This window comes from Sminthopsis crassicaudata, chromosome 3, assembly GCF_048593235.1.
Source record: "Sminthopsis crassicaudata isolate SCR6 chromosome 3, ASM4859323v1, whole genome shotgun sequence".
Taxonomy (NCBI): Eukaryota; Metazoa; Chordata; class Mammalia; order Dasyuromorphia; family Dasyuridae; genus Sminthopsis; species Sminthopsis crassicaudata.
In genome coordinates, this window is record NC_133619.1 from 121,936,990 (window position 1) to 121,964,345 (window position 27,356).

The 27,356-nt window shown below is 32.5% G+C and overlaps 1 protein-coding gene across 8 annotated transcripts in view; it reads left to right on the forward strand.

Annotated features, from left to right (window-relative positions):
- SCEL (sciellin) overlaps positions 1-27,356 on the forward strand; it is a 154,806-nt gene that overhangs the window by 119,298 nt on the left and 8,152 nt on the right. For 7 of the 8 annotated variants that reach the window (XM_074299306.1, XM_074299305.1, XM_074299304.1 and 4 more), the window contains 8 exons: positions 1,257-1,316; positions 1,462-1,524; positions 1,871-1,930; positions 11,813-11,875; positions 14,199-14,252; positions 20,024-20,116; positions 22,116-22,187; positions 25,527-25,601. In XM_074299306.1, coding sequence (XP_074155407.1) covers positions 1,257-1,316; positions 1,462-1,524; positions 1,871-1,930; positions 11,813-11,875; positions 14,199-14,252; positions 20,024-20,116; positions 22,116-22,187; positions 25,527-25,601 — 540 coding nt within the window. The remainder of the gene's footprint in view (positions 1-1,256; positions 1,317-1,461; positions 1,525-1,870; positions 1,931-11,812; positions 11,876-14,198; positions 14,253-20,023; positions 20,117-22,115; positions 22,188-25,526; positions 25,602-27,356) is intronic. The other variant, XM_074299312.1, reaches the window with a different exon arrangement.

Genomic DNA, 27,356 nt, shown 5'->3' on the forward strand with positions numbered 1-27,356 from the left:
GGAGTGAGAGGCAGAGGAGGGGCATGGTATTTTGGTGTGGCTTGTTACAGAAAGTTAACAATGGGACATTGGACAAATCACCAAATATCTCCATTTTATTAAATATAAAATATCAAAAAATAATTCTCACACTACCTACCTTCTGTAAAATTTCCTTCCATAGTTCTTTAATTTCCCCATGTAAAGCATCAAACAATGTGTGTAGGGATACTTAAGAAAATAATCTTCTTTTTAGGCTCTAGAGTTTGGATTAGAATGAAGGACAAAGCAAACAGAACAATAAACGTCCAATTTAGTTCCTTCAATTTACAGATTAAGAAAATGAAATCTGGAGAGTTCAAGTTACTTGTCCAATGTGTATAAATAGCAAGTAAAATTAACTGAGATGAAATTTGAATGTAAGTTTTTGAACTTCTTTTCCACCCCATTTGTACTACTGCCATTTATCTCATTTTACCTTCTTAAGACCTCAAATACAGGATCCATTCATATTCTCAACATAAATAGTTGTTTTGAATTTAGCTTGTTTTTCATTCATGGAGGAAATGTTGTAATTTGTTGGAATTCTATTTACTTAACAGAGTTCTTATTGAGAAAAATCCTCCTAGTTTTAGATCTAATTTTTATAGTTGATGCTTTTATTTATAGGTCATAGTAAATCAGAATAGGAATAAGAGAGCTATGTCATGTCCACAGGATACCAAAACAACTGGACAAAAGGAAAAAGAATTAATCCTGTTATAGAATATGAGCTTTTTGAAGGGAAAGATTATTTTTCCTTGTATACTTATTGTCAACAAAGTGCTTGGCATTTTTTTTTATTTTTTAATTTTTGGATATCCACTTCACATTTTGTAGACCATGTGGATTAAAATGCACATATATATATATATATATATATATATACATACATACATACATATATATATATATATATATATATACACATATAGATAGATAGATAGATAGATAGATAGATAGATACACACACCGATACATGACAAACATTTTACTCATAGCAGAGGGATACTGGAAATAAAATATATAAAATCAGAATTGATTTTTAGTCAAACAAGATAACAATCCTCACTTTAAGTGGGTCAGTGTTTCTAAGATGTCTATCAACTAATTATTAAGAAAATAAGTCTTTTAGCATAGTAATATCCAAATTTCTTTCCTTTCCCCATACAAATATATACTTTGCATTAAATCTTTGCCTGTCTCTAATCCACAGTTTTTATTTATTCTTTTTTAAGACACCAAGATCTTGACAATTTCATCAAAGTTAATCCTGAAACTCTCAGAAACAATCAGAGGTAAGAGGAAATAATGTTCATCATTTTCATCCTTTCCCAAGGTATTTGGCAGACTTTTAAAAAATTATTTGAAGTTTTCATAACATTAGTATAATTATCCCCAAGTCACATCATTAATCTGTACCATTTTTACTTTTTGTTAAAGAAACCAAGATGATCTTGACAAATTCATCAAAGTGACTCCTGAAGTTCTCAGAAGTAATCAGAGGTAAAAGAATAAAAATATATTCTTTCAACAATATGGGAGGCAATGTAGTTCAATGAAAAGAACATTGTGGAATAAGAGAATGTAGTTCTAGTGCCATATCAGATGCTTACTATATGTAACTTTGAGTAAGTCCCTTGAGTTCTGTAGGCTTCTATTTCCTCATCTTTGTATTAAAATAGGGGGTTTAGTCTAAGTAGCCTTTAAAATTACTTCCTATTCTGGATTGGTGATACTATAATTTCCCTGAGTTTTGTAGGCAGACACTTGAATGGAAAAGATTTATAATATGAATATGTTTATAAGTCTTATCATTGATCCAAGCCATTTTTATTTTCTACAATTAAAGGAGCCAAGATCTGGATAGATTTATTAAAGTGAATCCAACAACTTTTAGACACAGCAAGAGGTAAGAACATTTAATCTCACTGCCTTCTCTGAATGATTTCTAAAGAACTGAGTAAGAAGTTTTAGCTCAAGCACATTTTTTGGTCAAGCTAGTAGTGCATTCTTTTATTGGTGAGTGTTCTTTCTTGTTTGGATTTTGTTTCTCTCCTCCTCACCCCAAATCAGCATGTGGTTATAACACAAAACATGCCAAGTTTGTACATTTGGCTTTTTAAGATAGTAATGGGCTCTTCTTTTAAAATTATGGACCTGCTGCTGCTGCTAGGTTATTTTTAATGGTCATGCATCATTTTCTCAATTGCTTATATTTAATGACATATTGGGTTCATGCCCTTGTCAACAAGACTACATGCTGTCCCATTATTGTCTCAGCTTAGATGTTCTTTCTCCCACTAGGGAGCCATTTTCAAATTTGGACTATAGAGGAGGCAGTAATCAAGGCTGAAAAGCAAAATTAATTAAGACTCATCTGAAGAAAAGATTTTTGAAAGATGTTACATCTAATCATGTGATAATTCAGAGTTCAGGAATACTATTGAAATAAACAATCTAAGCAAAAATCATATATTTCATTAACACAAGTAAAATGCATTAATATGAACTCTATAGCATTTCAAAATTGCTTTGTGGTAGTGGGAAATGCTGTTATAACAAATCTCTTGATGGAAATTACATACCCAGAATGAAGGGATGACACAAAACTGTCTAATGAGTAGTGAATTTGCATTGAATACCATAAGCTCATAAAGCTAGAGGTAGAAGAGACCCTAGAGCATTTTCAAAACAACTTCCTCTTTTTTATAGACAAGAAAACTGAGATTTAAAGAGGTTAAATGACTTCCCCAATATACAGTTCATCTGACTCCGAAGTTAGCCTTTAAGCCCAGTTGGAGTAGAAAGGGGGAGTCATAGATATGCTGTCTGGTCATAGACTAACAGAGCTGGAAGAGATGCTGAAAAACAACTAGTCCAACCTGCTTAAACTACAAATGAGGAATCTAAGGTCACAAAGCTATTATGTGACAAGACTTTAAATAAGTCCGTAAAGGTCTGGGAAAAATCTTAACTTAGAAAGGCCAAGGGCATTCACTGCATTCCAGACTATCACTAGTTATCTTGATTTTTTTTTTTTTTTTAATTGCCACTGTAGCTCTGATGACTCTGAAGGAAGGAGTAAGGCTGAAGACTTTGTGTAGCTCTGTCTCTCTTAAATCCAATTCACTCACAAGTCCTCACCTTGTGTTTTCAGTGGTCCTATTTGATAATGAAGGATCAACAACAAAAACAATTAGATTCTGTTTTCAAGTCTGGTACCCTTTTCATTATGAGACCAGGGAGATTAGAATGATCATCAGTCAATCAATCAGTCAATCAACACATGTCTTGTTAAGTTCCCATTATATGCCAAGGTCAGTACTAGGCACTGGGGATACAAAGAAAGAAAAAACCATAAATATTAAAGTTTCCAAGGATGGTGGAAGGACAGAAGACAGAATGAAAAGAAGAATGTTATTAAAAAAAAGTGAAAGAAAAGTGAAAAGGTTATCAAAGAAGATGGGCAAGTTCTGAAGGCTTGTATAGGATAGCAGCAGTTAATCAGGAGATAGTGGTATAATCAGGAGATAAACTACAAAGGAGTAAAGATAATTGATTGACAGTACAGTACAATTTCTAGAAGTGGCAAAAGACATCTGAAGGAAGATGCTATCTACAGTCAGAGATCTTTCTTCCAAATAGATGAGTCCAGAATTTATTACTTTTTCCCCTATTTATTTTATGATAAATTATTTATTTATTTATTTATTTATTTATTTTCTCCTTGAAGTGCACAATTAAACCTTTATTTTTGAACAAGGGATCATGTCTTCTAAAAACATGGAAATTCTCAAATTAATCAATCATCAGTGATTTATTAAGTCCTTACTATGTTCCAGGCACTGTGCTAGCTATTAAAAATACAAAGGCAAAAATGAAACAGCTCCTGCTTTAATCTTAATTTTTTTTTCTACTTAATAATTTTTTATTATATATATATTTTTTATAATATTATCCCTTGTATTCATTTTTCCAAATTATCTCCCCCTCCCTCTATTCCCTCCCCCCATGACAGGCAATCCCATACATTTTACATGTGTTACAATATAGTCTAGATACAATACATGTGTGTGAATATCATTTTCTTGTTGCACAATAAACATTAGAATCCGAAGGTACATGCAACCTGGGCAGACAGATATTAGTGCTAACAGTTTACATTCACTTCCCAGTGTTTCTTCTCTGGGTGTAGCTACCTCTGTCCATCATTGATCAACTGGAAGTGAGTTGGTTTTTCTTTATGTTGAAGATTTCCTATGATTATTTATTGAAGACATCGATTGGTTTCTATGTGAATATGGTACACTATTGAAGGTATTCAGATATAACAGGTTTAATTGAGGCCATTTGGAAATAAAATCATTAACTTTTAAATAAACATAACTCAATTATTGCACTGAGTAACATCTACCATTTATAGTACCATATTCCATACCAAAAAAACCACATTTCTTGTTTTAGAAATTTTATAAATCTTTGCTTAAATTTGCACTATATTTAAAATGTAATACATTATTCTTTACTAAAGAAATTCAATGAGAGATCTTAACTCATTTCAAACAGAAGGAAAGATGTCTGAGGAATATGGCTTTTAAATTCACTCCATTAATGCAACACACTATTTTTGGACTCATTTTACAAGCTTCTTCAATAAATAACTCCATCTATCCAGGACTTAACATCTTGTCTCAGTTCCACTTCCTGTCATTCACAATTACCAATTTCAGTGAAAATTCTTTCCTCCTCCTGCTATCTTTCTTGGGTAGCTGAGTGGTATGCTGGATAAGAGTATTGTAGCTGGAGTGAAGCAGACCTGGATTCAAATTCAGCCTCATACATTTATTAGCTGTGTGATCATGGGCAAGTCATTTAACTACTGTCTACCTCAGTTTCTTCAACTGTAAATGATGATAATAATAGCAACTGCCTCTCAGAGTTGTTATGAGGATAAAATGAGATGTTTGTAAAATACTTTGCTAATGTTAAACTGCCATACAAATGTTAGTTATTAATGATCACTTTCATCCACATCCAACTCAGCTAAACTCCTAGTCAAAAATCGACATTATCTTTTTCTATTAGATTCTTCCATTTTGCCTTTGGAACTCATGTTGAGTGACTAAACCCCCTGACCTGCTCCCATTACCAATCTTTAATTTCTACTTCTTTCACATCTTCTACTTTCCATACTAACTGAACATCTTTCCCCACCTTCTCATGCCCTCCAATACACAGAACAAAGAACTGACACTTTCCTTTCTTTCAATTACCAATTTGATTTTTTTTCCTTTTTTTTTTCTTTCCTCCCTTTCCTTTCCCTTAGAGATGGCTACCATTAGACAGAAACATGTGTGTATGTATGTATATGTATTTATATAAATACACATCTATGTAAAATCATTCTATCCATTCTAAAACAAGAAATGTGGTTTTTTTGGTATGGAATATGGTACTATAAATGGTAGATGTCACTCAGTGCAATAATTGAGTTATGTTTATTTAAAAGTTAATGATTTTATTTCCAAATGGCCTCAATTAAACCTGTTATATCTGAATACCTTCAATAGTGTACCATATTCACATAGAAACCAGTCGATGTCTTCAATAAATAATCATAAAATAAATAGGGGAAAAAGTAATAAATTCTGGACTCATCTATTTGGAAGAAAGATCTCTTAACTTTAGTCTATTATTATGATTATTTAGTACATTGGTCCTTCTCACTTGAATTCACTAAATGTGCAGAAAAGAACAATGTTGAAGGGTCATAGTCAGCTTAATGGCAACAGCATCCCCTTAAATTCTATTTAATGTGATGCATGACTTGATAATTTCATAGGAGAACTGCAGCAAAGCTGAGTTCTCTTTAGGAAACTGGTGACATTTTCAGCTGTAGTTCACTCAGGTACTGAATAAAATTCTAACTGTCAGTCTGCCTGCAAGCAGACATTGCTGCACTCCTTCTAGGAACTCAGCAACCTGAACAAATGCATATTTATGGGGAAATTTCACTTATACCATGAGAAGATGTTTCACTTTTAACGGGCATATTTTCAAATTCCAACCAACATAAAAAGGAGAAAGTCAATTTCTGGTAGCTCATAAGCTATCGTTAGCTTATCTATAAAAGCTATTTCCTTAACAAAGACTTAAATTCATCCGTTGATATTTTTACCTTTAAAATTATAAAGATAACATTTGTCAAAGATATAAAATGATGTTCCTATCCACTTCTAAGATCATGTGTGTATCATTAAAGGCTCTACTCCAACCTCTATCTACTTGAATCATTAAAAAAAAAAAAAAAAAAAAAAAAAAAAAGTTAAATGGATGATATAATCTTAGGAGTATTGATTTAGAGCTGAAAGGAACAATGAAGTCTATCAGGTTATCTCTGCTTTGTTTTATAAATAAGAAAACTGAGATCCAGGGAAGGTTATGAAGAGAGAAGGTACTTTGTACAGTTTTGCCTCATTTAAATCCATTTATGCAGAAATCAAAACATCACCTTCATGATGCATTATAATCCTCTTTGAGAATGAACCACCAGCAGCAGCAATAACATGATAGAGCTGGGATTTGAACACACTAAATGTCCTCTGATCTCTTTGGAAAGTCACCACCTTTGCCTTTTCCCTCAATGAAATGTCCTCCCACCCTTAAACTCCTTCCTCAAAACAAGCACATAAAAGAAATGTATTCCTTCTAAACCCACTGATGCCAAAACATAGGGATTTGAATTGGACCTTTGGTTTCACTGATATAAGAAACTCCCAAATGAAGAAACATCCTTTATCAAGGTAGATTGCTACCTTTTCTGAAACTTATGGAAAATTGCCTAGAACATTTAAATATTGAATTATTTGTCCAGGGTCACATAGCCAGAGTGTGTCAGAGGTGGGATGTTAAACCTAGTATTCCTGGTTTTGGAACAGCTCTCTACTATGCCATATTAAGAAGCACAATTCCGTGAGAGCAAAAGCAATGCTTAATATGAATGTCTGGGTTCATAGATTTAAATGTAAAAGAGGCCTTTAGAGGTCACCTAATCTAACCCCATTATTTTACCCATAAAAGAACCAAGGTTCTGAAAATTCTACATGATTTACCCAAGGTTACCCAGAGAACAAGTGAAGAGCAAAGATTCTAATCCAGCTCTTCTGACTGTAAATCTAACCTTTTTTCTACTCTACCACACTACTCCCTAAGGCCAAGTCCTATAGCCTCTCATTTTATAAATGAAGAAACTTGGGCCCAATGGTCCAAAATGAATTGCTTAAAGTCATACAGGTATTAGGTAGAAGAGAGAGTTAGAACCCAAATCTTCTGATATCCAGAACTGGCATTGTACACAAAACAGAAATCAATGAAACTGTAAGATTTGGATTTTTTCCCAACAATTCTTTATAGTTCTTCAAGTAGCAACAAAAATGAAAACCTGTTGCACCTGAGTCAGACTTCACATGTCATGAGGACTCAAGCTTGATGAAGAGGGCTGCTTGTATTTTCCATTCGCTGTGTTTTCATGGGGCTACATCAAAACAGAGCACTAATTCCCTTAATGTCAAAGCCTTAATTCTCTCATGTATTAAAAAGGTCCTGAAAAATAAATATAAATGTTCCCCTTTTATCACAGCAGAACTGAAAGAATTATACAAATGATCTCACTGTAGTTTCTATATCCCTTTCAGAGTGACAAAGACTTCTATTCAATCAAAAGCTTTGTGCCCAAGATTTAATTTTTGGCATAAATGAGGATACATAGTAAATCTTTTGTATTGTTACTTTATAATTTGGTAAATGTATTCTAAATGTATTCCACCCTGAACATTGAGCGGTTAAAGTATGTTGAGACAAATATATTGCTGCTTTGTAAATGTGTTACTTCCCACACATGAAAACAGAGATGGAAAGTATGGGATATCATATGGTGTAATGGAATCCTTAGCTCTAGACCAAAGGATTTTAGTTTTAACCCAGGCTGTCCTCTCTTTTTACCCACATGATTTTGGAAAAAAGTTATTTCTCTGGGCCTCCATTTCCTTTTCTAAAAAAAGTGAGGCAAGTTCTCAACACATTATGCTATGCTTTCTCTCTCTACCTATCCCTCTCTCCTTTTTTTCTTCCCCCTCTCCCTTCTTCCTCTGGGAATCATATCTCTACCAAGTGGAAGTGGAGCAGTCTCTCCCATAGTATGATCCCATTACTCATTGGCTCCAAAGTGTTAACCTGCTCCAATGCTAAATTTAATGCAACTACTCGATTAGCTTAGATCACTATCATTCAGAACTCCAGAGTTGATGCACCCTAGTAATAGGGAATATAGGTTTGTACTACCACACCTAGCTCTTTTCTCTATTTTTTTTTTTTTGAAAGCTGCCTTTAAAATTCCATTTTCAGCTGAAGTATGTAGTGCTCATTTTCTCCAAAATGTTTTCTCATGATCTACAAAGACCAATGATGTGGCCATATCATTAAAATAAATTCCAAATGTTTATAACAATAAGAAATAGTCAGGTCTACTATAATCCTTCTATTATATAGTTTTGCACACACGCTCTTGTTTGCTAGGCAACGTTGGGATGGGCTTTTCAAAATATCTATTTTGGGTGCTTTAAATCACATCTCTTTCCATCTTACACTTTGGTGCAAAAGACATGATATAAATTATATAAGCTTAATTAGACAAGGAAATTTATTTTTATATCACAAGTAATGTGGAAAGTTTATGAGCAGTCTGAGCTGCTTGGATTAGATTGTCAAAGCTGACATCAATCAGCCTGAAAAACAATAATGTCCTTGATTTGTTTTCCTCGCTCATCCTGTCTTTTCCTCCTTGCTCTTACATTAGTAACATAAATTTGTTTTCTTTCAATTAAGGTCATAAAGTCCATTGTACTTTTTTGATGTCTAGATAAAACAAATGAAATTCTATTAGGTCACTAATAAAAAAAGGCATATTGAACACTTTTAATAGTTCCCAGTGCAAATTTTGTGATGGTCTATTAGGAAGAAAAGTAATCCCATTTTTGTGCTCCTTCTTGATTACTAAAGAATGAGTTGTCTCTATGTGGTTAGTAGGTTTCTCTTCCCTCTCACTGTAGTCCCTTTTGATGATTTATTTCACTTTCTGTCAACATCTCTACTGGAGAGAGAGAAGGGAAAGAGAAAAGAAAGGAAGGCTCAGTCATTTTCCTTGGAGAGCTGTATGACACTAAATGTTCAGACATTTTCTGAACTACTTAGAGGATCCTGAAGTGTCAATGTTGCACTGATTATGTTTCTCCTCTAGCACACTGTCTTAAATATCATTTTTAATAGTTTCTGTATATTCAAAAATATATATATATAATTCACCTGGATTTGGAGTAGAGATTTTTGTAATAACTTTGACACTTAGAGGGGGTGTGATTTGGGGCAATTTGCCTCAATTCTCTAAACTTCAGTTTTCCTATCTGTTAGATGTAGTAGTACATGAACTGTTTGTGCCAATAGATTGTTGTAAGCAAAATACTGTAAAACTCCAAAAGTCATAGAAGTATGAATTGTTATTTTAACCTTTATGAAAGAAAGTTTAATTTGCATATTGGAGGTTTAGAATTAATAGTATCAAATTTTTTCTCTGATAAAAATTGAAGTTGTCATTTTTCATTGTTTTTGTGTGTGCATGTACACATTAATTTCTATCAACATAAAAAGGAAATTCCATTAGAAACTCCCAAATGTGTGTTCAATAAAATAAATATATATAACTAATTAATAAATCAATATAACCCAAGCCAAGTATTTAAACACAGAATTAATACCTTGGACCATTAGAAGAAAGAGAGAAGTCTTGGAAGAAATGGAATAATTTTAATTAAAGAACTCAGAGGCAACAATAGAGACTAGTCCTGAAAATGATGATGTATTGTAGCCCTACAGTCTTGGAATCCTCAGATACATAAGTTACAATTAATGATAACTAAAATTTATATGGCAATTAAGATCTGCAGTGTATTTGCATATATTGTCTAACTACAGATATATGGGTACTTACTAATGCATCAGTTTATCTTTTGCCTCATAGATTTTGTTTTTTGCCCAAACAGATTGATGTTAATACAAAGTTGTATGTTAATGGAATGATCTAGTATTTGATGTAGAACAGTGGTTCAGTTTCTCCATTTATTCTCCATCAGACTTTAATTCAAATCTTAAGAGAACTCTTTAGGTATGTAAATTCTGATGGAAGCCTTTGATTTGTTCCTTGAGTATTGCCTTACCTGGTTATTTCCTTTTTGTCCACTTCCTCCTGATTAAATTAAACAGCAGTCCTTGCCCTTTCCCCCAAAATTTTCAGTATCCTTATGTCTGGTAATCTGGATTTTTAAGCCTACACATTTATTATTTATTTTACTGAGAATTCTTATCTTTTGTCTTATAGACATTACCAGATGTATCCTATCTCCATCCTAACCTTTCTTTGTAACCAAGAAAAACGGTTAAGCAGAATTAATTGCATGACCATTTTTGCCTTTTACCTAACACTGTTCCCATGGTCTCCCTCCTTCATATAAAAAAAAAGGATAGATGTTGTATTGTTTAGTCATAATTTTTCAGTGTTTGACTTTTTTTTAATAATCTTTTCATTTACAGTATTTTTTCTGTTTTTTAATTTTTAATTTATGGAGTAAAACAAGCATTTCCATAATATAGTACAATAAAAAGGATTACACAAAACTTTAAGTCTGCTATGCAAAACTTGCTATTTCTTTCAAATATCATCTATCTATCTATATTTCTTTTTTTCCTCTTCCCCCTAGAGATAGCATATACATGTCTATTTGTATATATGCATGCATATATGTATGTATGTATGTGCTTATATGCTATATATACTTCTATTTTTCAGTTCTTTCTTTGGGTGCAGATAACATTTATTCATATGTCCTTTATGGTTAATTTAGGTTTTATAATACACAAAATAATTTATTTGTTTAGTGATTCTTAAAACAATATTTCTATTAATGTATACAATGTTCTTATTTTGCTAAGTCCACTCTGAATTGGTTCATGCAAGTCTTCCCATGTTTATCTGAATTTTTTCATATGCACAATTTGTTTCAAAGCAATAATATTCCATTACATCCACTGTTATGTAGTGGATAGAAAGCTGGGACCAGGTTTCATATCTGACACATTCTGGCAGTGAAACTCTAAGCAAGTCAATTGTTCTCTAAATGCTCTAGACCAGGACTTATTAAACTTTTCCCACTTGCAACGCCTTTTCACCCAATTTTTTTAATGTGACCTTGAGTATATAGGTGAATAAAATAAGAATACAAATCAAGCATTCATGGACAATAAAATATATCTTGGCAACCCCCACATTCAGTTATGAGATCCCATATGGGGTCATCTACCATTGTTGAAGGAGGTGGATTCTAGGCAACTCTTTAATGATCTAGGTTGCAGAGAAGATGCTGACCTGTATTGATAGGGGAACTTATCTCTTCCAGGAATTCTCTGTACTAATCAAAACAGTCTAGCTGCTATTCCCATACCTATAATCATAAAGAGTTTGTCCAGTTACTATTGTTCTGGGATGGAGAGGAGAGAGTTTAAGTCATTGGGAAGACATATTTATATAAAACAATCATTAAAAGCTAATTTTAAGATTACATATTGTTTCCTAAAGTTTTTTTCTTCTTGCCAGAGTAACATAATACCATGTGTAATTTTTGATTCAAAAGACCATTTTCTTGTAATTTAAACTAATATAGTATAATTTTTTTTATTCCTATAGAGACCAGGACCTTGACAATCACATTGAAGTAAAGTCTAATGGATATAACAAGAAGACTGAAGGGTGAGGTCTAGTATAATTACCCCCATACTTTATAAATTCCATGTATGAGTGCATTAAATTAAATTTTGTTTTGCTTACCCTTTTATAAGAATTTTAGGAGAGCTGAATTGGTATTATAGATTTAACATTTGAAGGGATTTTATTTTAAGGATAAGAAAACTGAGTAACTGAATCTCAGAATGGGAGTGATTTCCCAAGGTCATAGAGTTCTAGATACATAAGACTTCAAATTCAGTACTCTTTCAATTGTCCTGGGTTATAAATCAAATTATATGTTAGAATTAGGTGTTTATATAGGGGACAATTCAAATTAGGTCTTGAAGGAATGGAAAAACATATTAAGTGCTTTATATGTGCCAAACATTGTGCTGAGTGCTGAGGATACAAACAGAAAAATCCTCGATTATTCCTGTTCTCAAGGAGTACATATTCTAATTGGGGGAGATAGAACATAAATAATTTATCCAGGATTTTGGAGGGGTGAAGGTAAATGGAGATGGAGGGAGAAAATATCCTTAATGGTTGACATATAAATCCTATAGAAACCGCTTAAAAGAAAATTCCAATTTTGGCTGAATTTGTGACTTAGGACCCTTCTGCTTACTGTAAAAGGCATGATGCAAATTGAGTGTATTTAGAATACTAAGTTCTTAGGCTGTGAAATTTTATTTTTACATACTGCAGTTTGATGAGTTTGTAGCAGTGGCAGAAAGCACTAAAGGATCCACCTCTTGGATTCCTCACCCTAGTAGATGCCATGAATCCTTAACAGCAACAAAACAAAACGCAATTTCAGATATTCTTGGGATATTGTTTTAAAATTCCTGCAACTTGTTTGCCTCCATGTGAAGGATTAGTGTAGATTATACTTGCTGGGTTCAATAGACATTTCAAATTAGGGAGGAATTAATTACTTGTCAGTATCATAGCAACTGTGAGTGCCACCTGCTACTAAAAAAAATGAAATAAGATAAATAAGACAACCCAAAAAAACCCCAACAGTCTTCTATATATCTCCTCTCTCAATTTCCTTCCTAGTCTGTGAAATTATGTTTAGGCAAAGGGAATATGTGTACATAATAAAAAATGAGGAAATGAGTGGAAACCTTTTGTTTTATAATATTTACAAAATCTTCTTACACCCAATAGCCCTTCCAATCACCAGCATGTAATGGGAAAATAATGAACTTGGACGGGGGGTCATAGTACTTGAATTTAAACCCTGACTCAGATGAGTTATATAATAACTCTGGACCTCAGTTTCCTCATTTGTAAGATGAGAGAATTGAAAGTGATAACCTCTAAAGTATCTTCCAGCTTCAAATATATGATTCTATGTTCCTTCCCATTCTAATTTCAGTTCCCTTCTTCCTTTTCCCTCAGACCCTCAGCAAGAACATTCAATTAATGTTTTTTTTTAAATAGCTGGGAGAGGAAAAACATTTTCACTAGTGCTTTCTCAGTTCTGTCAAGGGGACTCAGTAGAGGAAGTGTTAATAAGGGCAGTTTTATACATAGGTGGAACATGTTTGCTTATCTATTGCAATTTTTAATGGGTGCTAGGGAGAACCTACAGCTCACAGCTTGCCTATTGGCTTGTCATAATGCCTGAATTCCATCACTGGAGATTATTTCCTTTGAATGAAGCTTTAGGGTCTGAAAAATCTTATGTTAAAATGTAAATACTTAAAGAAGGATAATGCAAGAACCCTTATCAAACATTAACACCCAATCTGTGGATTATTTTTTTCATATCAACTTCTAACCAAAGCTAAATTATAAAATATTTTGAACCTAAAACATGTTAACTTTAGGGAGACTTTGGGTCCTTGTTTAGAAAGAAATTCAAGACAGAGAATCCAATCTGGGAAAAAGAGGTGAGCTGAGGTTAGCCTTGCATTAGAATTTTACTCATTTCCACATCTCCTTCCCCTCCTCCCTATCTTAGTTTTTTCCCTGTGAAAAAGAGTAATAAGCTGTGCTTTATGGTGTGCTTTAGAATTTATAAAATATTTTACATATATAAACAAACTCATTTGATCTAACAAATGTCTGTAAATAGTAGAAGTGTTATTCCTCACATTTTGTAAATAAGGAAACATGCTCAGAAATGGCAAAACATTTGTCCAAAGTTACACAGAAAGTCATAAGAAGTGGCAGGACTAGAACATGAAACTATATCTTTTGACTCTAAATTCAGAGATTCTAACTACTCTACCATTCAATGCTTTACAATAAAAAATAGGAAAAGTAGAAAATGGTTGAAAAGAATGTAATCACTATGCATAGATGTTTCTCATTTTGTAATTTCTCATTCTTGCAGAGGCCTTGACAATCGCATAGATGTAAATCCCAACATATACAGTAATGCAAAGCGGTGAGTTTTAAGTCAATTTTTGATTCCTCATGCTAAAGGGAACAGTAAAGATATGGATGTTTACCTATTGAACTTGTAGTAAAATTTCCTTTCAGTAAAATTGTGATCAGGAAATAAACTAAGAGAATATGTCTTCAGTAATTCAGAAAAGCTATTTGTATGTTGGTAGATAGGGAAACTATCTCCATCAACACAAATTATACAACTTTTCCATGCTTTAGTAGATGGTCCTCATGAGTCACTATTTGAAAAAAGATCATCATTTTGTGGCGAGTCAACAAGAAACTAAACTGGTCCTTGGATTGTAGTTATAGAGAATATTGCCATGATCATATCTGAAGCCCTTCCTGTTGATAAGATCTTTGTACTCTGCTGGCACAATCTTGTTGACATACTCATTGCCATGCCATTGTGAGTCATTAGTGTAGGACTTGAGTAGATGAAATAATAATAATTGTTATTGTTTAGTCATTTCATACTGACTCTTTGCAATCCCATTTGGCGTTTTCTTGACAAAGATCCTGGAGTGATTTGCTATTTCCTTCTCCAGGTTATTTTACAGATGAGGAAACTGAGGCAAACAGGGTCACACAGTTACAAAGTGCCTGAGGATAGTTTTGAATTCAGGAAGATGAATCTTCCTGACTCTAGACACAGTCCTCTATCTACTGTGTCACCTAGCTGCCTCAAATAGTAATAATAACATTTTATTTATTTATTTATGAAGTGCTTTTCTTGGAACAACCTTCTGAGGTTGATAATGAATATATTATTATCCCCATTAAAGGGATTAAAAACTAAGGCTCAACTGGTTAAATGACTTTCCTCTACTCATATAATTACTAAATAGCAGAGTTTTCTGACTCTACCACCAAAATAAATGAGGTAACTCCTTAGACTAGTCTATTAAACTGAAATATTCATCTGTACTATAGGAAAACTGTATTGGAAAGTGAATCCCAATTTCAAGTCAGTCCCTGATGCTTATTTATTGTGGCATTGTGTGCAAATCATCCAAACTTCTTGAGTTCAATTTTCTTCCTTTCTAAAACAGACAATAATAACGTGTGCTCTACACATAACATTTTGTATGCAAGTGTATATGTAATAGCTTTTTGTAACCTGGAGAAGTGCTGTAACATATGAAATGTTCTTAGATCACAATTAATTATGTAATTTGTCAGTAAGTTAGCTAGCATATGTTATGTCTTCTTTGTGCAAGGCAGTACAATAAGGTCTGGGGATTAAAAAGTAGGGAAAAACAATCTCTGGTTTTATGGAGTCTAATGAGGGAAATGACTATGTACAAGTAAGACATAAGAAAGTAAACTTGTGGGGAACTGTTGTCTCAAAGAAAAATGCATTAATATTAAGAGGGCTGGGAAAGGCATATGGCAGATGGTAAGATTTTAGGTGAGACATGAAGTTAGAAAACCTCAGAAGCAGAGATGAGGAAGGAGAACATTGCAGACATGAAAGGCAACTGAGAAAAACTTTCAGTCAGAAGATGGAGTATTATTGTTTGAAGAACAGCAAGGAGGCAAATGTCACAGAGTAAGAAAAGTTAGATGTGAAAAGACTGAATAGGTAGGAAGACACTGGTTAGGAAGGGCTTTAAAAATATATGTAGAACTGAATATATATTTTCAAATTTGATGAATTAAGAATTACTTGAAATCTACTTTTGCAAATAAAAAACCTCATCTAAAGTTATATGATTACTGACCTATTTTGAATGATTAGAGAAAAAATATTCCATAGAGACATTATTAACTTTAACGGCTAAGGGAAGTAGTTCATCCATATAAGGATTTCATTGCAATAAAACTGTGATGGAAACCTCTTACTTTTTTGTGAAATTAATGAGATATATATATTATGGGAGATAAGGGAATCATTCTAACAGATCTTTCAGGGCCTCACTGTACAATTTTCAAAGAGAGTTTACTTTGGCAAGGGACTGCAGGATGTGACCATCCAGCATGCATTCAAAAGCTTAATATTCAATGGAGTTCTGGAGATTTAAGGTGCCATATTTGGATTTAAGCCACATAGGGCTAACCCTATTTAGGAAATTAAAAATAACACCATTTAGTGGAATTTATAAAGAGGCAGATTTTAGCTCAACCTAGCAAAGAAGGGAAGCACCACATGAAAAAAGAACTGTATTGAAGTCAGAGATGTGAGATCTATACCCACTCTGCCTCATTATCTCGCTGACTTTGAGCAAATATCCAAAGGCTGAGCTCCTTTATTGGCAAACTGAGGATTCAGACTAAATGGTTTTTCAGCTCTAAATATATCAACCTATAATTCTATGAATTGAATTCAAATCTTTTTTTCTCAATAGTATTTTATTTTTCTAAAACATGTAAAGATTTTTAAATATTCATCTTTGTAAAACTTTGTGTTTCAAATTTTTTCCCCTCCCTCCTGTAACTTTTCCCCTCCTTAGGATAGCAAGGTTAAATATGTGCAATCCTTTAAAAATATTTCCATATTTGTCATGTTGTATAAGAAAAATCAGACCAAAAGAGAAAGAAAAAAAATGAGAAAGAAAAAAAAAAAAAAAACAAAGTAAAAAAAAAAAAGGCGAAAATACTATCTTGTGATCTATATTCAGTCCCCATAGCACCCTTTCTGTTTGCAGATGGCTTTCTCCATCACAAGTCTATTAAAATTACTTTGAATCACTTCATTGTTGAGAAGAGCCAAGAACATCACAGTGAATCACCACATAATCTTATTGTTACTGTGTATAATATTCTGTTTGTTTGGAGTTTAAATCTTGTCCCTCCCACTTGCTACCTGGATCTTCTTGGCCAATCACTTAACTTCTCTGGGCTTCAGTTTCTCATCTGCAAAAGGAATGGGTTTAACTTTTGTTCAGTTGTTTTTCAGTTGCATTTGGCTCTTCACAAACCCATTTGGAGTTATCTTGGCAAAGATACTGGAATAATTTGCCTTTTCCAGATAACTTTATAGATGAGGAAACTGAGGCAAATGGGATTATGTGACTTGCATAGGGTCACACCGATAGTATGTGCCTGAGGCCAGATTTGAATTCGGAATATGAGTCTTCCTGATTCCAAGTCTAGTGCTCTATCCACTGCACCACCTAGTTGCCATTATGGGATTAACAATATGGTAACCTATAAGATCCCTTTGAATTTATCATCTGTGAACATCCAACAAACAGAGCTTTCCAGTAATGGAATGTGATAGTTCATAGTCCCTACAGGGATTCAAATAGATATTGCATCACCATCTCTAGATACTGTGGTAGAGAATCTTAAAGCCTGTGGCAAATTAGACTAAATGAGAAACTGCTTTCCTTTTCTGATTTCCTCTTAATGTTGGGGCCTTCCCTTTGCTAGTTATCTCTACTATCTCTTCTATTATAGCTTGTTGGTATTATTTGCTTAAATCACTTACCCCTGTTTGCCTCAGTTTCCCCATCAGTAAAATGAGCTGGAAAAGGAAATAGCAAACCATTCCATTTTCTTTGCCATAAAATCCCCAACATGGGGTGATGAAGAGTCAGACATTACTGAAATGACAGAACAGCTTAATTGTTTACATATTGTCTCTGCCTTTAGACAGTGAATTCCTTGAGAGCAAGAACTGAATTTCTTCATATGCCCAGTGTTTAGTATAGTGCCTAGGACAGAGCAGGTGCTTAATAGATACTTATTAACTGCCCAGTTCCCTCTCTATCCTTCACACACATGCTGGATTCATATGCCTAAAACATTAATTTGACCATGCACCCCAACTACAACACATACACAAATGCATACCAAAAGAATCTTCAATGTCTCCCTAGTACCACTAGAATAAAATGCAAAATCCTCCGCTTGAAATATAAAACCCTTTGCCATCTGGTTCCCACCTACTTTTACAAGCTTCTTATTTCATATTGTCATCCTTCAAACACTCTGTTCCTTTCAAATGGGTAAGCTGACTCTTTTCAAAGCAGTTTTTCTACATCTACATAAGTAGTCCTCAGTCTCTGAAATATATTCCTTCCTCTCCACTGCTTTATAGAACTCTTACAGATCAGGTACAAGAGCTCTTGCATAAGTCCTTTCTTAATCTCCCCAGTTTTAGCTCTCTATTCCTTTTGAAATGATTTTGCATTAGGTTGAATCTCCTTCCTTGTGTACATATTATATCCATTAAGTAAAATGTAAACTCCTTGAGTACAGGGTATTTTTTTTTTTTGCCTTCATATCTGCAATGTCTTATGAATAGTAGAAGTTTAGTAAAAATTCAAATTGAATTGAAAAAATATAATTATATTTGCATTCCCTATCATATCCAAAACATGTTGGGTAATGGGATTTGGTTAGAGAGGTTTATACAGATGTTATCATTTTGTAGATTAAAAAAGACTGACTAGCATAGATATTTTAAAACTGTTATGAAAATCACAATTTTTGTCATGCTATTGTAGGAAATCCCATTGTAGACATGACAATTAAATGACATGGCTTAAAATAGATTTCCCTGCTTTGAAATGTAATTCAAAACAGATTTAATAATTTGGTAACCTTTAGCAAAAATCCATATGTATCACTAGACTTTGTTCTTTAAAATCCTCTTTTAGTCTGTAACTTAATTATTTGGCATGTTTATTTAAAAGTGGCAAGCATTCCTAACACTATTGGATAAGTGAAATTAAATTTCCTTGTATGGAATGAATCTTGCAACTCTCTTAGATTAGTTGTATATACCTATTAATTTTACTTTTTTGATCATCTGGATACAGTGGATAAGATAATAAGTGGATAATACAGCCTTTATGACCCTGGGCAACTCACTTAACCCTGTTTGCCTCAGTTTCCTCATCTGTGAAATGAACTGGAGGAAGAAATGGCAAGCCATTTCAGTGTCTTTGCCAAGAAAATCCCAATTAGAGGTCACAAAGAGTCAGACATGACTGAAAAATGACTGAATTAAATAGCAAAAAATTATTTTCTTAAAATTTAAAGGTCATTCTAATTCAAGTTTGTGCATATATTCATGTAGTAACTTTCTTAAAACAAAAAATTTCAGGGAAATTTTGACTATGGATAGGTATTTCTCTTCTTTGAAGTCACTTAATAATTAAGGAAAAGTCACTCTGGGAATAATGAGTGCTAATAAAGATCTAAACTCTTTTCTGTGTTTTCTCCCAATCTTCTTTTAGAGTTTTTTAGCCTTGAGAAGGAAGAAGAGCTAAGATTTTGAACTCTTCTTAGCTTAATAATTTTCTTAGATACCCAGAAATAAAACCAAATGTTCCTAAACCCACTATACATGCTAATATTTTTAGAGGGATTGAAAAAAATGTAGGTTTGAGTTCTGCAGATATAAAAATGTTGACCTTAATTTATAATAGAAAGAAAGATGAAAATTCTCAAAGGAAGTCTTTTGATCATTTTCATGAAACTGTTCAACAGCTGTAAGATATACATTGGCAGCTTTCTGAAATGTCACAACTCGGGGTGAAAATCACAGAAACGAATCCTGATACAGAAACCTTCTTGACAAAAGATAGTTAGGGAATGTAGTTAACACTTTCAGAATAGCCTACCTGGACAGATAATGGTTGTATGCAGGTGCATTAATATAGAACAATATAAAGTGTTTATCTATGGCTAACTAGTCAAGTCTAGAAAGATTTCATTGTATTGCTAATAACATTTTTGTTTACATTATTAAGAAAAAAATTCAGTCTTCAAGTATGTTTGGTTTCTAAATGAGTCTTTGAATCTGCTTTTTCTTAGGGTAGAGGAATATACTAATGAATCTACCAATGCCCGGAACAACCAATCCAGCATAAATACAGCCTATTCTCATGAAACCAGAACATCTCCCAGGTACAGTAGGCATTTTAACTTAATAAATGACTCTCCTCCCATTTTTTAAAAACCAACTAGCACATAACTTTTTTCCTTGCAGAAATTTCCCATTTAACTGGTAATTCTAATGGGAGTTTTTTGGGTGCATAAAATCTAGATTTCATAGTTTGGATATTTTTATGATGTAGTATAATGGATAGAGGACCACAAAGTCCAAAAAACCTGCCTTGTACATAGAATAAATATGTAATCGTGAATAAGTCATTAAATTTCTCAATGTCATAGTCAACTTCAAGACTCTTTGTAGGTCGAGTCCTGATTTGCAGTGGTGGAGAGATTTTCTATATTGGGAGCTCCCCTTTTCAGATAAAATTACCAACTGGCTAAAAGCCATACTGTGGTAATAGGAAGGTGTAAAAAGCTAACTTTCTGTCCTGCTATAAAATTTAAATTTAAATATTTTGTTTACATTATTTTGTCTAATATGAAAAAATAAAAGAACAATAAAAGCAGCTATTGTGATGGATGAAGAACAAGTCTAGGAGTCAGAAAGACCTTATTTCAAGCCTCTGATATATACTGGCTCTGTGTATGTTCAGTTATGTCTATTTCTTTTTGACTCCATTTAGAGTTTTCTTAACAAAGACATTTGCCATTTGTTCTCCATCTTAATTTACACATGAGGAAATGGGGGCTAACAGAGTTAAATGACTTGCCCAGAATCATACAGTTGGTGTCTGTGTTCACATTTGAACTCAGGAATATGATTTTTCTTGACTGCAGATCTAGCATATCTCCAGTGCCATGGCCCCAGGAAAAATCACTTAACCTTTAAGTAAACCTCACCCAATTATTTAAGACTATTAGATAAAGAATAGCTGCTGATCTGTATTGGTAGAAGGCATTTCTTTATGGGATTCTCTATCCCAAACCAAAAGGAAAACAAACAAATAAAACACATGAGAGAGAGAGAGAGAGAGAGAGAGAGAGAGAGAGAGAGAGAGAGAGAGAGAGAGAGAGAGAGAGAGAGAGAGAGGAAAGATGAGCACTCCAATGTGTGATCTTTCCATTTAATAAGAAAGAAAGGTATAATTATTTCTAATACTTATAAAAACTAAGTTCATAATAGGTCAAATTTATATGAAACTTTTTAAGTTTGTAAAGTATTTTTCTTATAACAAGCCTTGAAATAGAGTGTTTAAATAATTAGGAACCTCTAATATTTTATATACGGTATAATTGTGACATTCATCTATTAATTCAATCAATAGGTTTAATGGAAGACCTATAATAACGAAAATAATAATAATAACTAGATTTTACATGGTTTTTTAAGGTTTACCAAATATTTTACACATAGCATTATATTTGATTTATAATAGATAAGCACTATGCTACATGAACCTTGAAAGTTATAAATTTCTTATCTTCAAAGTGTTTACAAAGATTAAAATAATCTTTTAATTATTCATAAAATCCCAGTAAATAGCAGAATCTCATGTGAGTTTAATTAATATTTTCATTTAGATATAAAAATCTGTGGGTAAGGGGGAATTGATATTGGGGAATATTATTGGGACAACAGAATAAAAAGGAATTTTAAAAGTCAAAGTAATTATCAATCAGATTCTGTCTATTTACTCACATGTGAGACAAAAGATTCTTAAAAATAATGTCCAGTTTTAAACATGATGTTTAGAAACAAAACAAACAGGTGGAAGTATAGAGTATCAGGAATAAAAATAATGATAATGAATTTTGGGAGTGGTCAATTAATATAATCTTTATGTTGAAATTAAAAATAATTTAGAAAATAATACCTAGAAATAAATTTCATTTTAATTAATTTTACTAAATAATAATTCTAATAATTTACTAAATAATAATAAATAGTAATTATTTACTAAATAATAATACTAAGTAATAATTTACTAAATAATATATTCAATAGCCTACTATTATTAATATTTTTATAAATAAACTTTTAAAAATGAAGTTTAAAATGTTTGTATTTCAGCTTTAATAATCGAACCAGGTACTCAAGTCCAAAGGACAGTGTTGTGTACACAAGGACATATGTGGAGAATAGGTATTGAAAAGTTATCTCAAATATTTTCCTACTTTAAAAATAATTTCAAAATCATCTATGGTTAAGTATAGAAGCTGTAATCATCAGGTATGATGTTCCTAATATGAAAAATATTTACTCATAGTTTGAATGTTGGATTCATAATTATATTTGGTGCTCCAAACATTGAATGTAGCCTGGGAAAATCTAATCTAGTTGAATTTTAATATCAGTATCAATACCAATATCAAAAGACACAAACACACAAACACACATACACACACACACACACACACACACACACACACACACACACACACACACACACATACAAAAGAAAAACTATATGACATAGTGGCCAGCCTCAGAATTAGAAAGTCATAGGTTCGATTTTGACCTATGACACATACAAGCTATGTAATCATGGGAAGTTTACCTAATATTTTCTAAAATTATATGTCACAAGATGAGCAGTTCTCTAAAATTTATACACTATATATATATATATATATATATATATATATATATATATATATATGTATGTATATACACATATATATTACAGTGAGCTGTTGATCTGTTTTGGTGGAGGGAGTTTCCAAACAAGAAGCTTTCTATGCCAATGAAAAAAATAGAACTAGAATAGAAAGCAATTTTTAAAACTCTGTCATATATATATGTTTATTGTTTAAATATATATTTAAATATATATGTATATACACACATACACACATGCAAACACACCATTTGTAGATACATATGTATGAGGTAAGGTCGCCAGTTGAAAGTTCTCACATAATTTTCATATATTAATTTGTAGCATATTTTTGAAATTCTTAAATCCCCAAGTATCCCTCTAAGAATAATTACACTTGGATTAGGAATTTCCAGATGCTATTAATTGCCTGCTGTGTTGGGTGCAATTGGAACTGCTTCCAACAGTTTCCCCATTAGAGCTCTAGAGATTATAGGGTGATGTAATGAGATGACAAACTGAACAGACATATGTAGTACACATATTGATTACAGCCTGCAGTCTAAAAATGGTTTCAAAGAGGAAATCCTCTCTTTTTGGCTCTTGGCTGTGGAACACAAGAAAGACCATGCTAGAAAGGATGATATAGGAGACTCCCAGGAGGGCCAAAGGTCATTGAAGAGTACCACATTAAACTTTTCAAGTCAATATTTTTTTCACATACACACACACACACACACACACACATATATATACATATACATATATATTTAAACATAAGTATATATGTATATATTTATACATAAGCATTTATGTTATATATATATACACACATACAGATGTATACATATGTATATATTTGTGTGTGTGTATATATATATATATATATATATATATATATATATATATATATATATATATATATATATACATATATACTACATACATTTAAAACAAGCTCATTTGAATGATCACTTGAGTGATTCCAGTTATTGAAAAGATAGAAAATTCCTCAGTAAATTTTAAAATAACAAGAAGTTAAATGTACAAGAAATTAAAGAGCAATTAAACAGTTTTAATGTAACTATGAAAAGCAAAAAAAAGATCAAATAGTGGTAAAGATAATGTAAAACATAATTTTGACATTTTCTGGTTAATCATTCAATAGTCTTACCTATAAATTATATTTCAATAGTCTCTCACAATAAAAGAGATGTTGATTTAAAAGCATTTTTTATGAAACTCGTCAAACAATATTATATTTGAGTTAAGTAAAAAACCTTTTATTTAAGTAGATTTCAGGAACCTAGTAATAAATAAGATACTTGACTCACAATTGGAAAAAAAAAAGTGTCAGCATTATTAGCACAGGAATGATGTGAGTCTGGTGACCATATTGATGATAGTGAATCTTTCATTTTATTAACATACTCATCATCATCTGGAAAAGAATCATTTAGAGCAGAGTATTGAAAAAAGATCCAGAATCCATACCATTCCCTTTCCCTGGTGCCAGAGAATTCTGAAAGCTGAACCAAAGGAAGTTTTGTGAGGCAGCAGTTTGCCCTCCATTATATCCATTTCAGTAGTTTATAAACACACTTCACACATCTTCCAATGTTATAGTATTTCATTAGCAGTTTTGGTCTAATCAGATAAATTAATTCTAAACATCTATGAAACTGGTATTCTATTAAAAATTAGTCACTCATGAATTTATCCAAAATTATCTCAAATCTTCTGATTTACCCTGGGTTAACTATGGGAGAAAGGTAACAAATTCCCATGAGTTTAGTTCTATTTCTAATAACATGGACTCCCACAGACCATTTGGGTAATGGTAAAGAGAGGAACACTATCCAAGACTATCAAGGCTTAAAACTGTACTGAGACTTTTGGGTCACTCTGAATTAACAAGGTGTCATTGAATAAGAATGAAACCATTAGCTTTCTGGAATTTAATTTACCTGAATAAATTAGGTATTAGGGAAATCATTATAATCACCTTTCATATTAATAACAGGGTTTAAGATTACAAAAAAATTTCTTACAGCAATTTTGTGAAGTAAATAGTCTGAATATTAGTGTGCCCATTTTATGGATGAGAAAAATGAAGTTCATTGAGATTGAGTGATTTGCCCATGGTCACACAATTAACAAGTATCAAAATTGGGATTGGATCCCATGTATCCTGACTCAAAAACAATAGTAGAGATGTTGATTTAAAAGTAATCTTTTTACTACAACATGACTGGGCAGAAATTTCAAATTTCATTCATCTCCATCCAATAGATGGTTGTTCACAAGTCAGTCAACAACCATTTATTATGGTTATATTATTATTTATTTTATATTATTTATTTATTTATATTTTATTTTATTTATTTATATTTATATATATATTTATTTTATATTATTATGTTCCAGTCACTGCTAAGTGCTAGGGGTACAAAGAAAAATAAATGATTAAAATATCACCTTAATATAGTAATATATTTTTTAAAAGTTTTGAGACTTCAAATATGATTTATTATTTCATTTTTGTCTATTTTAATATTTTTCCTCAGGTGTTTGGCAAAAACAAACAAACAAAAAAACAATTCCCCCAAACATTGCTTATTGTTTTGTAGCTTGTTTTTTGAATTCCAAATTGATTCCTGAGTCTATGTGTAGTTTTTCTCTTTATCTCTGTCTCATTATTTCTCTGCCTCTCTATCTCTTAGTCTCTCTCTCCCTTTCTCTCTATGTCTGCTTCCTACTTCTCTCTTTATGAGTGTGTGTGTGTGCAGATGTACAGATTAATAGCAGAGTATCATTACTTTCAATATTACAAGATATCTCAAAGGGTGAACATATTTTATAGATTATATTATGTTTATTTATAGCAAATACCCAAAGGATGGCTATGAAGAAAGTATCTCTGGAAAATATATACAAACAGTTTATTCAACCTCTGATAGGTAAGCACATATTTTATTACATTATATACATGTGTGTCAAAGTAGTTGCTCAGCTAATAAACTAGTCAAGCTCTGTACCAAGCAGTAGGAATATCTAGAAAGGAGGGGAGGAAAGTTTTTGTTCTCAAGGAATCCAAAGTCTAATGGACAGCTAAAATTCTAGTAAGTTATAAACTCAGAGTTTGTGAAAAAAAAAGAATGTATATAAGTCTAGAAATACAAATTAGTAGGTGGTTATGAGGGACCTTTAATATTAAACCATAATTTTTTCACTGAAGATTCTTGATCTTTGTAACTTTTGGCAAGGTTGGCCAAGGACCAAGCAATTTTCAGTACCACACAAGCCCTTCTTGCCTTTTTTGTAAGTCTAATACTGTCCTATTGTTAAAAGTCACCTTCAATCGTGGCAACACTTTTTGAACAAATTAACATCATCCTCTGTTTTGAGAGGCAGGATGAGATAGAAATCTGGCTTCCATACTAGAAATACCTCCGTTGGAATTTTACTTCTGGCACACACTGACTATGTGACTCTGGGCTAGTCATTTAACTTCTTAGTACTCGGGCAAAATATATAATAATATAAATTTTAGGGAAGGTGCTAATTTTCATTAGTGGAAGGAATTTCTTCATCCAGGATTCCCCACCCTGATGAAATCACAGGACCAGATTCCATCCTCATCCCTCTGGCATGACAAAAGGAGTAAACCGATCATTTAATTTATCAGCAGCATTTATTAAGTAATTACTAAGTTCCAAATACTGCATTAAAACACTTATTGATATTGGAGAAATTCACTAATGCCTTTTCTATGGTGGTATTGCAAATAGGGCTAGACAGAGCTTCTGCTCATAAGAGTGTTCCTATTAATAAACTAAGTAGCTTTCTCTTAATCCTTTAGAGTACTTGGTGAGCCTCCTTATATACCTATGCCCCATGTGGGTCTTTGACCCTTGGATCTGTTAAACAAAATTAGCGCTTACTCACTACATGTAATAGGTACTATGGAGAATTATAAAAGAAATAATAAACCTTCTTCCCTATCTTGAAGTGCTTCATTCTATTGGGGGGTGACTGTATACATAAATACATAAGAACACATACAAAATTAATATAGAGTTTCTGACTGTGCCTGAATGCATAGCAGAATTATATCCTCTCTGGGTGCATAAAAAGTTAATACCTGCCATGCTCATTCAGAAAAACATTTCATCCTCCAATACTCTTATCTACAGTATTAAAGTGTATTGAAAGGTACTGGTTTTCCTTCCCTGCTAAATTCCTCAAAGTTAAGAACTTCTCCAAATATCCCTGTTTTTCCTTTGATGGCCTATTAAGACTTTAAGGCTTTTTGTTTAAATTAAATCTTCTTGAATGTGTTTCTCTTTTGGATTTGCTCCATAGTTTGAGATGTGCAGGATAAAGCCATTTGATTTGCTCCAACCTAGCCCCTTTCAAGCAATTTTGCCTGGTGTTATTAGGAAAAGGTGAACCTCTTGTTTTCTGTTCTAAATGCCCTCCACCACTATTGAATTCTTAAGTTGTGGTTTTTCCTCATGTTATTCCATTACCATCATCTTTAGGTAATTAGAAAGTCAATGAGCATTTATATTGGTAAATTCTGGACAGCAAAGTTTTTCATGATTTCATGATTAACATTTCACCACATCATTACCATATATTTTAAAAGGTGACTGTCAGTACCATGTATGAACCTGTCATTTAAGAGATGGAGATGCTCACATTTATATTAT